Source organism: Cygnus olor, chromosome 7, assembly GCF_009769625.2.
Source record: "Cygnus olor isolate bCygOlo1 chromosome 7, bCygOlo1.pri.v2, whole genome shotgun sequence".
NCBI lineage: Eukaryota > Metazoa > Chordata > Aves > Anseriformes > Anatidae > Cygnus > Cygnus olor.
In genome coordinates this window covers 24,654,690-24,667,149 of record NC_049175.1, presented here as the reverse complement: position 1 = coordinate 24,667,149, position 12,460 = coordinate 24,654,690, and the positions used below count along the sequence as shown (strand labels likewise).

Genomic DNA, 12,460 nt, shown 5'->3' with positions numbered 1-12,460 from the left:
AAAAGTTGTGTTTTTTTTTTTTCCTCATAAGCAAAGGCTTATAATAAGAATTAACGCACATCTGTCAGGAGAACACCTCCCACAATTAAGACGGAAAGCCCCCATCCAGTTCTGAAGCAATGAATACACACACTAGACCAGAGATGTAGAAGGGCTCACGTGTCTGCACAGCTGAGCCCGTGGTCCTTGGGGTAGAGGAGAGCCTAGGTAAGAAGGCCTGTAAACCCGACGTGCTACCCGGACAGGTGCATTCAAACATATTTTAAGACCCTGGAACTATTTATGAGTTCCCAGATCAAAGCATCAATCAGAATAACTGTAACACGAGCACAGGGCTGAAGTCAGCAAGCCGAGCCGATGAATGGAGCGAAAACGCCGTGTTTATCTCAGCACGTGTGTGCACACTAAGCCGGAAAGACAGGAGTGACCTACACGAGCAGCCCACCCGCTCCTCACCGTCAGGCCAGCTGAAAAAGCACAGAGAGGACTGAGCCAAGTAACAGGCGCGCATTCGCGTCAACAGTTCCCACTATAATGTGCAGATGAGTGGAAAAAGGAGAAAAAAAAAAAAAAAAAGCAGCCTTGCTTGGCACGATGCCCACCCACACAGCCCAGTAGTGGGGAAAAGAGGCAGGGGGCACAGACCATCAACCAGCCGTGGGTCAGCTTTCTGGGTCAGGGAGCTGGCAGACGCCTAAATTCAGGCCCCTCTGTCCCAAGCGCACTTTCCCAAAGCCTCTGCGAGGTGAAGCAGCGAGGGCTCCCCGCAGAGCCCCCTTGTCGGGGGTGCTCCCCGCCACCGAGCTGCGCCTGCCACCCCCGGGGCCCTGCCATCATCCCACCTTTCTTGAACTCCTCCAGCATGGCGTCGAGCTTGGTGTCGTTGAAGACAAAGTGCAGCGGGTGGTTGTAGAACCGGGTGATGGTCTTGAGCGGCGTGCAGTCGTCAGGGTCCACAAAAGCCAGGTCCTTAACGAAGAGCAGGTCCACGATGTTGGAGCGGTCACCCTCGAAAACGGGGATGCGGGTGTAGCCGCTCTCCATGATCTCGGACATGGTGTTGAAGTCGAGCACGGCCTCGGCAGCGATCATGAAGCAGTCCCGGAGCGGAGTCATCACGTCCTCCACCGTCTTGGTGCGCAGCTCCAGGGCTCCTTGGATGATGTTGAGCTCCTCCTTGACCAGATCGTTGTAAGGGTCGGTGACCCGCAGCATCTCCAGCAGCTTCTCCCGGTTATAGACGGTGCCGATCTCCTGGCCCAGGACGCAGTCCAGCAGCTTGCTGACAGGGTAGGAGGCCGGGAAGGTCATCATCATGAAAAACTTGGTGAGGAAGATGGTGTTGGCGCCCACGGCCAGGCCGTGCCGGGAGCAGATGGCCTGCGGCACGATCTCGCCGAAGATGACGATGCCGATGGTGGAGACCACCACGGCCACCAGCCCGGAGCCGGCGATGTCGTCCAGCAGGATGGTCAGCGTGGTGTTGACCAGGACGTTGCCCAGCAGGAGGGAGCACAGCAGGTAGTTGCCCTGGCGGCGCACGGGCTCTATGCGCTTGGCGTAGTTCTTCTCCTTGTCCGTGCCGCAGTTCTGCACGATGCGCAGCTCCATGGGGTCCAGCGCCATGAGGCCCAGGTTGAGGCCGCTGAACATGCCCGAGAGGCAGAGCAGGAGCGAGATGAAGATCACCTGCAGCCAGAAGGGCAGCAGGAACTTCTTCTCCTCCCCGACGATCATCTTGGTGTCCTCTCCATCGTGGTAGATCCAGGTGGTCTCCCCCCAGGGCGGGGGTCCCGCGGGTCCCTCGGCACCCACCAACCCGCCGGCGGCCCCGGGCCCCAGGGCGGCGGCGGCGGGGGCCGAGACGGAGGTGCACAGGTAGTAGGACTTGCTCTTCTCCGTCTTGCGCAGGGGCTTGATCTCGATCTCGATGATGCCCGACGTGCGGCGGTTGAGCACGATGTGCGGCAGGATGATGATGTCCGACGTGCGGATGCCGCAGCGCTGCGGGGCTCCGCCGCCCCCCCCCTCCTCCTCCTCCTCCTCCTCCTCCACCTCCTCCTCCTCCGCCCGCCGAGGAGCCGATTCCGCCGCCTCTCCCCGCCGCCGCCGCCGCCCCCCCGTCGGCCGCCGCCGCCCGGCCGCCGCCCCGCCGCCGCTCGTGCTCGGTGAAGGCGATGCGCGACCAGGTCTCGTTGTTGATGTTCTGCCCGTACACCCGCAGCTTGACCCGCGTCCGCTCGCTCACCCGCAGCGCGCCCCCCTCCATGAAGGAGACGTCGTCCGTGTCCTCCAGCCGCAGCCCGATGATCACCGTCTCCTCCGCCGACGGCGACGAGGCGGCGGCGGGCGGAGCGGCGGCGGAGGCGGCGGGCGGCCGGCGGCCCAGGCAGCAGCAGCCGAGCAGGAGCAGCAGCAGCAGCAGCAGCGGCGGCGGCGGCGGCGGCGGCGGTCCCCGCGCCCCCCGGCCGCCCCCCGCCATGTTCCCCCCGGGCAGCGCGGCCATCTTTAGTCAGGGCTCGGCGGCGGCGCCGCCGCCGCCCCGCATCGCCCGCGGCGTGCCCCGGCTGCCACCGGCGGCGGTGCTGGCGGTGGCGGTGGCGGGCGGGCACGGCTGCCCGCGGGACCCGACGGGCGGCGACTGCCGGGCCGGGCCGAGCCGAGCGCCGCCTGGAGCCGCGGCCCTCCCCGCCCCGCCCCGCCCCGCTCCGCCTCGCCCGGGCGGGGCCTCGGCCAACGGCCGCCAACCGGCGACCGACAGCCGCCGCGGGGGCGGGGCCGCCCGCGCGCCCCTCCGCCAATCGCCGCCCGCCGCCCGCCCCGCCGGCGGCCGCCGCGGCCCCCCCCCGGGGCGCGTGACTCCCGTGTGGGCGCCGCGGCCGAGGGGGCGGGGCCGGCCCGAGGGAGACGGCCAATAGCGGCGGGGGGGCGGGGATGCCGAGGGGCGCGACCAATGGCGGGGCGGCACCGGCAGCGGGGCCGGGGTGCGCGGAGCTCGGCGGGGGACGGGGACGGGGACGCGGACGCGGACGCGGACGGGACGGGACCGGCCCGCTCCGTTCCGTTCCGTTCCGTTCTCCCCGGCCCCCCGCTGCCGCAGCCCGGGGCCCCGCCGCCCCCGGTGAGCGGTGTCGCAGCTCCCCCTGGCGGCCGTGTGGGGCGAGGGGACGGGGACGGGGATGGGGGGGGGGTGCACACATAGTAGGAAGTGCCGGCCCCGGGAGCCGGGGAATTATGAAGGGAAAAGCAAAGAAAATTGAAAAAAAAAAAAAAAACACAAAAATAAATAAAACAAAATGAAATTAAATGAAATAAAATAAAATAATAAAACAAGATAAAATATTCAAATAAAATTAATAAAATAAAGTAATGAAATAAAGTGATAAAATAAAACAAAAATAATAACAAAATAAAACAAAATAATAAGATAAATACAAAATGAAAAATAAAAGGAAACAAAATAATATTTTTTTAAAAGAAACAAAATAAAATAATAAAATAAAACAATATTATATGGTTTTTCTAGTCAAAAAAAGTCAAAAATAAATAAAACAAAGTAATAAAATAAAATATTAAAATAAAATATTAAAATAAAATAATAAAATAAAACAAATACAAAATGGAAAAAATGGGGAAAAAAAGAAAAAGAAAATATTTTTTTTTAAGAAAAAAAATAATAAAATATTTTTTAAAAAGAAACAAAACAAAATAATAAAATAAAAACACAAACAAGGAGTTATGGTTTTTCCAAGCACGCCGCTCTGCGGCCCTAAACCCGACCATTTGCAAGTTCCCGCGCACCGAACCGTGCAGATTCATGGTCCTATCCGAACCCAAAAGGTCGGGCCGGCGAGGCGACTTTCCAGGAAACCATATTTACGGCCATTATTTATGGGTTTAGTCCCCAAACTGGGGATTAATCGCTCCCCTATTTCGCTCCTGGCAGAGATCAGGGTAAGCAGCGCGGGGCGCTTAGGAAATCTTTTCTGTGACTGGGAACTGCTCTTAGAGGCCCCGTAACTTTGTAAAATCCCACAAGGATCTCCTTCCACACACACAGCCTGATGGGGCCAAGACGCTGTTCAAATGGCAGAGAGGGGATTTTGGTCCCTCCTGGGTGATCGGGGCACAAGGAGGGCTGGAAACGTTCCCTCGTGGCTCAGCTCATCCAGGGACATGGATGACATTGGGACATCGGTGCCGCTCAGCAGCCTCGTATTGGGGCAGGTGGGACGTGGGACATGTGTCGGACGTGGGACCTGGGCAGCCACGGTGCGGGATTTCCAGAACCGCCGCATTTCCCTGCACAACTCTGCAGGTGCAAGGCTTGCACCGCACGCAGGGCTTCCCACTAGATGGAGTCCGGGGAAAAAATAAACCTCAGCAGCGCTGCACGGGGAAAGGGAGAAGAAATCCCGTCTCCGGGGACAGGCTGTGGGGCTGCCCTCTGCCTGAGGGACGGTTTCAGAAAAAGCAATGGGATGGGGTGTGCGTGCAGGGGGCTTTCGGGGGCTCAAAGCAGAGCTGGACTGGTACATGGAGGTACACGGTGCAGGGTGCTGAGAAATCCCACACGAGGGGAGAAATCCCACAGCTCCCTTCCCGCAGAGAACATCCCTCTCCGTGTGTCCCACAGGGAGCGAGGGGACCTACAGGGCGCTGCCCGCCCCCACCGCAGCACAACCTGCCCCGCCAGCCCCACTGTGTTCGTACCGAGACTCAAAAACTCAGCACCCCGCAGGCTCCAACCCCACAGTGTTTCATCTCGGCCATTTATTTCTATTTTTTCTCTGGTGAAAACCACACGCCCTGTGGGCCGCGGCCCCCTGCCCCGCTGGCACCCAGCGGCATGGGGACATGGCTCGCCGCTCAGCAGCAGCCCCGGGGCCCGCAGGTGCCAGCGGGACCGCAGGCGGGAGCCGGGGCCGCCAGCTTCTCCAGCAGCAGGAAGGGGTCGCAGATCTTCTCCTGGAGGGCAGAGAAGAAGCCAGAACAGGATCAGGCCACAGGGAAACAAGAGGCCCCCCATGGAAGCAGCATTTCCCCACCACCTGTTCCCTGCCACCGTCGGGATCATCCTGGTGGCTTTTCCCTGCCCTAAGGAGGATGCTGAGAGTTTCTGTGGGGACTTTCACTCTGCTTTTATCTGAGAAACGCCTTCTGCTTGGACAGGGACCCAAGACTCCAGTACAAGGCTGTGCTCCAGGGACACGCAGCTGCAGGGCTTTATCTCCCTTGCCTACTGATGACCCCTGCTGGCCCGTCTGAAAGGACGGCCGTGGGGATGAGGAGGGAAGGGAGGCTTCCAGCAGATAAAGGTGCTTTGGGCTGTGGGATCAGGGCCGGCAACCAGGGCCCAGAGCTCGCAGCAGCAGCGAGGAGCAGCTGGGGTGGTCACTGCACCCCGGGGCAGGAAGGACCTGTCCCCATGGAGACCTCAGGCATGCCCAGCCGTCAGCCCCAGCACCCCCGGTGGGCATGAGGGGCAAAGGGCCCCCACGCCTCGCACAGCAGACCCCTTTGGAGGGCTCCATCCTGCACTGGAGGACCGTTGCACGGCACTGGGCACCATCCACGGTGTCCCGTGGGCTCCTGCTTGGCCCCAATACCACAAGTCTCCTGTTACCATGTCACTGCCCCTCTGGTGCCTCAGAGGACCCCTGCTAGCAAGGGACAGCAGTGTCCCCAGCCCCAAACCCAGCACGGAGCTGCTGCTACCAACCTTCACCCTCCCGCCACAGCAGCCCTGGGGTGCGGCGGCATCGGCCCCGCCGGCTCGGATGAGGAACTCCTCCGCAAACCTGGAGCTGCGCAGTACCGCGGCCGTCTCGGCATCCACATCCACCGCCTCTCCTTCCTGGGGACAGGGCAACAGTCACGGGGCTGGGGCCTGGGGTGCACGGACCAGGGTCCCCCGGCCGCCCAGCCAGATGATGGGGGGACTGAAAGCAGGGCCCAGCCTGGCCCAAAGACTGGAGAAATGCCCACAGGGAGCAAGCAGCGGGCTCCAAACCGCCTGGTGAAGCCACCAGGGATGTCCTGCTCCCATCTTCACCCCCAACACAATGCATATCTCTGGCTCCCTCTCCCTGCCCTATATGCAACTCTCCTGACTTATATGGCCCCCAACCACCACCCCCTCCACCAGACCTAATCCTCCAAACCACACACTGCATCAGTGCTGCCCCATCCCCAGTCCTTCAGGCCAGGTCTGCTCGCCATCCCCAGAAGCCCAAACGCACCTCCCCCTACCTTGAAGGTGAAGTTGGCATCAAACACCAGCTCTCGCTCGTGTCCCACGATCCCACCATTGTAGATGACCTGGCCCGGCCCAGCACGGCTGCTCCCCGGCACCTTGAAGAGCCGAAATGTGGCGGAAACGAAGCGACAGTCCCCTGCAAGGGAGAGGCCGGTGGGTCAGGTGCTGAGCACAAGGTCCCAGCACCTCTCCCCATGGCCAAAAAGAGCCAGCACTCCCTGGCAGGACCCTCACCGACGATGCCCTCCAGCTCCTTGTCCCCGATGGTGATGGGGCTGGCGGTGACCAGGCGCGGGGGGCTGAAGCCCACCTCCTCAGCGATGCTGTACAGGTCTCCCCAAAACAGGGCTCCCGCCAGGCACTCCCCTGGCACAACAGCACGCACACAGGTGACACAAGGCAAAAGCTCCCCGTCCCGTGCCGCCCCACATCCTGGAGCCCTACGCACCCCACAGCACCCTGTGCTTCCTCACGGCCTCGCTCAGGCGCTGGCTGGCGTAGACGTCGCTGAAGTACATCTCTCCGCCGGGCTGGAAGGCAGCGAGGAGTGAGCGGGATGCGATGGGGCAAAATGGGCTGGGAAAGGGGTGTGCTGAAGCGATGGCCCCCAGAACCCCCCCAGCCTGCTGCACCCCAACTTGCTGCATCCCCGTGGCACCCCACGACATGGCAGCCCCAGCCCCGCTCCGCTCCCCACCTTCAGCACGCGATAGGCCTCCCGCAGCACGGCCCTCTTGTCGGGGGCGAGGTTGATCACGCAGTTAGAGCTGGGGAGGAGGAGACCAAAGCTCATTTGCACCATCATCTCTTACGCTCAGCGCCGCCGGCTGCTGCACAGCCTGTCGCTCAGTGCAGGATTCAACCACAAAAAGGGCAGTTCCCATACTCCCAGGGCCTAGCCCAGATCCTCCTTGGACCCTTCCCTTTCCTCACACGTGGCTGAAGCAAGCAACTCAGCGGGATGTGGGTGCAGACCCCGCACAGCCCTGGACAGCGCAGTCCCCTGCAGGGTACCTACATGACAATATCGTAGCTCTCATCAGCCAGCCCGGCATCACCCAGCTTCTCCATGTAGCCCTGGAGGAAGTCCACGTTCGGCTTTTGGTAGCCAAACTTCTCCATGTGATACGCAATGTGCTTCTTTGCCACCTCGACCTAGGAGGAGGAAGGGAATGAACATGCGGGGACATGGAGAGGGGACAAAGCAAGCCCACGGGTGTCCCCGTGCCGTACCTGGCCCTCGGTCATGTCAATGCCGGTGACGTGGCCCCGCTCCCCAACCAGCTGGCTCAGCAGGTAGCAGTCCCTGCCACTGCCGCTGCCCAGGTCCAGGATCCGGCATGCCGTCAGGCACTCGGGGACGATGAGACCACAGCCATAGTACCTGGGGAAGCCGGGCTGAGCCAGGGTGTGGGTGCTCCTGCCACCCGGGGGCTGCAGCCCACGGGGAGGTGGCAGCAGGGGGAAGCCCCAGGTCTCACCTGGCCACCACCTCCTCATGGACACGCTCCAGAGCATCTCTGATCGCCTTGGGGACCGGCCTGGCCGAGGTGACACAAGCGTTGGTTTTCAGGTCCTCCGACTTCTGCAGCTCTTTGCCATAGTAATCCTGAGGTAGGAAGGACAGAGGCCACCCTACTACAGCAAGCTGGGCCACGGTGACTCCGTGGGGTCACAAAACATGGGATCATGCTTGTACTCAGCTTACACGTGCCCCCAGGGCCCTCTGGCACTGCACCCAGCTGAAAATCAGGCTAGCATACCCACCCTCCCTGGTTTCCCCTGCTTGCATGCACGGGAGGGGATTTCATTGCTGTTTGCGATAATTTTGCAGGCCACGGATGCTGTTTCCCTGACTTGATGGGGGTGCACGCAACAAGGGCAGAGAAACACAGGTTTGCTCAGCTCCCTCCTCATCCCCACAAGGAAATGAGCAAAGTGCCTGCTCCAAAACCCCGCTGGCAGCAGCCAAATGCCCTTAGCACTCTCACTTAGGTCCCCAAATGAGCTTTGTCCTCTGACTGTGGCAGGCGTCCTGGCACTGCCTGGGCTCGGCACTCCCTCCCCAGCTGCCCCGCTTGCCCCCTCACCTGCACCTCGCGGTGGATCTGCTCCTGGGGGATCTGCTCGCGGGGGATCTGCTCCCCACACGGCGCAGCCACTGCAGCAACGGGAGCACAGGGTTGGTGCCGACGCCACCACCGCGGGCACCACGCCAGGCCCTTCCCCAAGGCCCTCACCCACCCCCCCTCCCCAAAATACGGGAACGCTTTTTTGCCCCCCCAAGCAACCCCCGGGGAGACCCCAACCCGAATCCTAGTGGGAAGAGCACCCCCCGCCAACATCCCCCCCCACCAAAACACCCTGACCCTGGCTGCCCGGGAGGGACTACCCCCAAGGACGTCCCTGTAGGGCGAATCCCAACCCTCCTCAGCACCCCATGGGGTCCCCCCCACAGGGCCCCAGCACCCTGGAACCGGAGCCCCGGGGAGCCTCGGTGCCTTACTGCCTCCGGCTGTAGCGCCTCGGCCACGCTCCGCCCCGGCGCCCTGCGCCGCCCCGGGCCTGGCTTCCGCCCGACACCAGCTCCTGCCAGGCCTGAGACATGGGTAAAAAACCCGGGTACACGGCCACGCTCGCTGCCAGCACCCACGGTGTCACCTCACACTCACGGCCTCAGCCCTTGGATACCCCCACCCTGCTGTGTCCTGTCCCCCGCTCCACCTCCTGCTCACCCCAAACACAGGGAGACCCCTGTGTGATGCCCCAGCCCCTGCAGAGGATGGGAGCTCGCAGGGAAAAAGGCTGCCTGCTTCTCCAGAAGCTGGGGGAAAAGCTTCTCTCCCAAAACGCAGCTGTGAGGCCACGGATCAGGAATCCCCAGGGCACAAACATGCCCCAGTGCCCCCATCCTTTAGGCATCACCTCACGGCAGCCCCTGCAGCACAGCCCCTGCTATCAAGGTAAGCAGGCACAGGAGGTGAGAAGATTAGACTTAAAAGAACGGAAGCTGAAATCCAAGCCTTTATAACAAAGCAAATCATTTCAGCTCTTTACGCCCTCCGCAGCTGCATCCTTGCCAGGGCAGAGGCGCAGCGCAGAGGAGAAGCTAACAGCACCGCTGGGCACCTCCACGGGGCTGCAGATTTGGTGCCACAAGGTGAGGCCAAGCAGGGAATGGCCCTGGAGGGGTGGTGAGGGTAAAACCAGGCAAAGAGGTTGTGCCACACGGAACCGCACCCCAGCAGCTGCAGGAACACAGCAGGCTGATCCCCACTCCCAACCTGCCTTGTTGAATCAGCTGATGAAAAGCACACGGGCAAACAAGTGCTTCCAGCGTGCTCCAAGTGCTCTGGGTAAGTGACTCAATGAAAAACAAGACACAGTATTTATAGTCTGGACCCCACCTCACTGCCCAGGAAGCAAACGGGAGCCCAGCCACTCAGCCATCGACACAGAGCCGTGCAGAACTGAACACACCGGCTCCTGATTTTCTTTTACATCTCACTGCCTGCTTCCCAGCTGTGTCTCTGGACACCTTCCCAATCAGATACACATACACAACACTTCCAAGGCCGCTTAATCAAAAGCTGGAGCAGCAACCCAGAACAGGAATGTGGTTGAAGGCCGAAGGCAGTACAGATGGGTTGGCAAAGGGATGACGTTCCAAGCTCTGGCTTAGTGGAAAATAAGATAACCTCAGTGCAGGATGCTCGCCAAGGCATGTCCAGCTGGACCAGAGACTGAGGTGTCTGCCCAGATCCACGCTTTCCAAAATTCTGGTCTTGGACAGGCACCTCAGTCCACACTGAAGCACCTCTCACTCACCCAGCCACTTACAGCTCCCACTGATTAACGTGCCCTAAATAAATTGCACCGACCATCTGTGTCTAAATAAGGACCCGTGTCAAACTCCAGGCACCTGTATTTAAAACCCACATCTCTAATTCGTACATTTATTGGGAGGGGGGGAGCTACTTTGTATGAAAACTCTTGCTCTGTGATTGCTGGTTGTTGGCAGGCACGAGCAGCACTATTCTGTCATCTTACAGGAGATGAATGCTAACGGAGCAGAGCTTAGATGGGAAATAAAACCATCCCACTCTGGCTGTGAAAAACATTGGACAGACGACCATCTCATGTGACACACGGGAAGTAAGCGAACACAGGGATTGTTGGGGGAAGTGAACTTTCTGCTAAGTTTGTTTCAGTAACAGGTGGGGAAGCAGGAGAGCGTTCTGGAGACAGAGACGTGGATGGGACCGCGTGAGAGGGGCCCACACGTTCAGGAATGTGCGCTCTGCACGTATCCCAGCTGGCACCCAGCACCGTCCAGACACACGTCTGAGCCCCGGAGGGGAAAGGATGCCTGGCTGCCCTCAGTGCCAGTCGAGAAGTCCTCGTGCCTTCAGCCACGCTTCATTTTAGCAAGTGACTCAGCTGGTCCCGCAGGTTCGATGACTGCTCAACACTGGGGACAACACAAGAAGAGGTTCACAGTGAGATTTGCTGCCCAGGGAGCACCCAAGGGACCAGAACAGCTCTGTCACTGACACTACAGAAAAGAGAAATGCCGGGGTTCCCCACACCACCTCCATGTGCCCACAAGGCAAACCTCACTTTGTGTACTCGTGCATGTTAATGGAAGAATCAGAAGTCTTAAAAACATCCCTTCACCCAAGTTCTCGTCTCTTCACAGTACTGACCTTCACAGCAGTGAAATGCTATCTTGCTGGGCCAGCATGTTTCAAAAGCAGCTGCAAAAACCTTCCAGCTGCATTCTCTCCCCCCCCTCCGTATTACTCTTTCCTTCCCCATCAACCTCTACATGCTGTTTCCCATGTCCTCTTGGCATTCCCTCAGCTAGGTACTCACTTCTTCTGAATTGCTTCCTGCCTAGATGAGAAAAAGAGAGAAAAGAGCATTAGAAAAGCACAAATTTCAGCAACTGGGTTCACTTGATGTTGATGAACAGGGACTCAAACAAGGGCTCAGGAGGCCAAAACCCTCATGTGTGTCTGGATTAAGCCCAGAGCGGAAAGCAGAGGCACTAATTTCTCCCCCTTAGTCCTAGATGCGTTGCACATTCTCACCGGAGACCTAGCGCATAGCAAACAGGCGGCAAAAATCTCAGCTCCCACCCCAAAACAGCCTCATCCATATCACTGGACGTTGGAGGGAGTACAAGATCCCATTTCCAGGGTCTGCCCAGCTTTGGGGAGCCGGGCAAATGGGATCAGTCTGAGCGGCCTCCATGCAAAGCCTACGCAGTCCTTATGAAGGAGGGGAAGGGATGAAGGGAACAGCTCAGCTCCCCGCAGAGCAGGTGGTGCCCCCTACTTACTGGTACTGTAGGTGAGTGGTTATTATGGCCATTTTCCTTAGACTCTGTGGAAAACAAGACAAAGAACGAATGTTTTGTTCATCAGCAGCTTTGCTCCGCCCGTCAGCCCCACACCACGCGCACATATTTCATTTCAGGGCTCCGGCAGCGTGTTTAGCCCCCGTTCTCCCAACCCTTCTCCCCCCTTTGCTAGCAGAAAGGCTATTTTGCAGTGCCAGGCACAGCTTACGTCCTCCGAGTGCAGGATGGCGTCCTCCTGCAGCACCATGTTCCTCGCAGCCTGCCCCAGGAGCTACAAGACAAAAGGACGGAGCTGCCAGACCCAAACCAGCCGCCCCAAGGGGCCGCGAGCTGCCCTCGGGACTACACCTCCCAGCATGCCCCGCGCCCCGCCAACACCTCCCAGCGCGCCCCGCACACCCCCCCGCTGCCTACATCTCCCAGCATGCCCCGCGCCCCGCGCCGCCCGCAGCTCCCGGTGTTCCCGCCGAGCAGCCGGCGGCCTGCAGCTCCCCGGAAGGGCCGCCCCGGGGGGGGACACGGAGCCGGGCCGGGCCGGCCCCTCCGCCGCCCCTCCGCCCTTCCCCGAGGGCCCCGCTGCCGCGTTGCATGCCGGGCCTTGTAGTCCGCCGGCGGCGGCGCCCGCCGCTCACCTCGGCGCTGCGGGAGCCCTTCAGCACCTGCTTGGTGAGGGCGATGACGTCGGTGCCGCAGCTCGTCACCTTCTCGGTCAGCAGCCCCTTCACCGAGTGCCCGAACCGCGCCTGGGCCTCCGCCGCGCCGCCCGCCGCCATCTTGCCCGCGGCACGCCCCGCCACCGCCGCGGCGCTACGGGGAGCGCTGAGGGACAGAAGAGG

General features: G+C 60.5%; 3 protein-coding genes across 3 annotated transcripts in view; all 3 read right to left on the bottom strand.

The window, feature by feature from the left end:
• Positions 1-2,578, bottom strand: part of CNNM2 (cyclin and CBS domain divalent metal cation transport mediator 2) — a 114,071-nt gene extending 111,493 nt beyond the window's left edge. The window contains exons 1-2 of the mRNA XM_040564521.1: positions 2,056-2,578; positions 843-2,012 (exon numbers count right to left, since the gene is read on the bottom strand). Coding sequence (XP_040420455.1) covers positions 843-2,012; positions 2,056-2,506 — 1,621 coding nt within the window. The 5' untranslated portion in view covers positions 2,507-2,578. The remainder of the gene's footprint in view (positions 1-842; positions 2,013-2,055) is intronic.
• Positions 2,579-4,758: 2,180 nt separating this feature from the next.
• Positions 4,759-8,829, bottom strand: AS3MT (arsenite methyltransferase). The gene is made up of 11 exons (XM_040563324.1): positions 8,766-8,829; positions 8,350-8,420; positions 7,741-7,868; positions 7,493-7,643; positions 7,278-7,414; positions 6,957-7,026; positions 6,708-6,789; positions 6,494-6,625; positions 6,253-6,395; positions 5,723-5,857; positions 4,759-4,968 (listed from the first exon to the last, which is right to left on the bottom strand). Coding segments are annotated over exons 1-11 (1,149 nt in total). The 5' UTR covers positions 8,767-8,829; the 3' UTR covers positions 4,759-4,869.
• Positions 8,830-10,166: 1,337 nt separating this feature from the next.
• BORCS7 (BLOC-1 related complex subunit 7) lies at positions 10,167-12,409 on the bottom strand. The gene is made up of 5 exons (XM_040563325.1): positions 12,257-12,409; positions 11,833-11,895; positions 11,604-11,647; positions 11,135-11,155; positions 10,167-10,730 (listed from the first exon to the last, which is right to left on the bottom strand). The coding sequence occupies exons 1-5, from the start codon at positions 12,395-12,397 to the stop codon at positions 10,679-10,681; spliced, it is 321 nt and encodes a 106-aa protein (XP_040419259.1). The 5' UTR covers positions 12,398-12,409; the 3' UTR covers positions 10,167-10,678.
• Positions 12,410-12,460: the final 51 nt, after the last annotated feature.

Coding starts and splice junctions, on each gene's coding strand:
- BORCS7 (XM_040563325.1), bottom strand. CDS start 12,397: ATGGCGGCGGGCGGCGCGGCGGAGGCCCAGGCGCGGTTCGGGCACTCG. Junction 11,648..11,832: donor CCATCCTGCACTCGGAGGAC/GTAAGCTGTGCC, acceptor TGTTTTCCACAG/AGTCTAAGGAAAATGGCCAT. Junction 10,731..11,134: donor CAGGAAGCAATTCAGAAGAA/GTGAGTACCTAG, acceptor TGTTGTCCCCAG/TGTTGAGCAGTCATCGAACC.
- AS3MT (XM_040563324.1), bottom strand. Junction 6,626..6,707: donor GAAGCACAGGGTGCTGTGGG/GTGCGTAGGGCT, acceptor CTGTTGTGCCAG/GGGAGTGCCTGGCGGGAGCC. Junction 5,858..6,252: donor ATGCCAACTTCACCTTCAAG/GTAGGGGGAGGT, acceptor CCCTGTCCCCAG/GAAGGAGAGGCGGTGGATGT.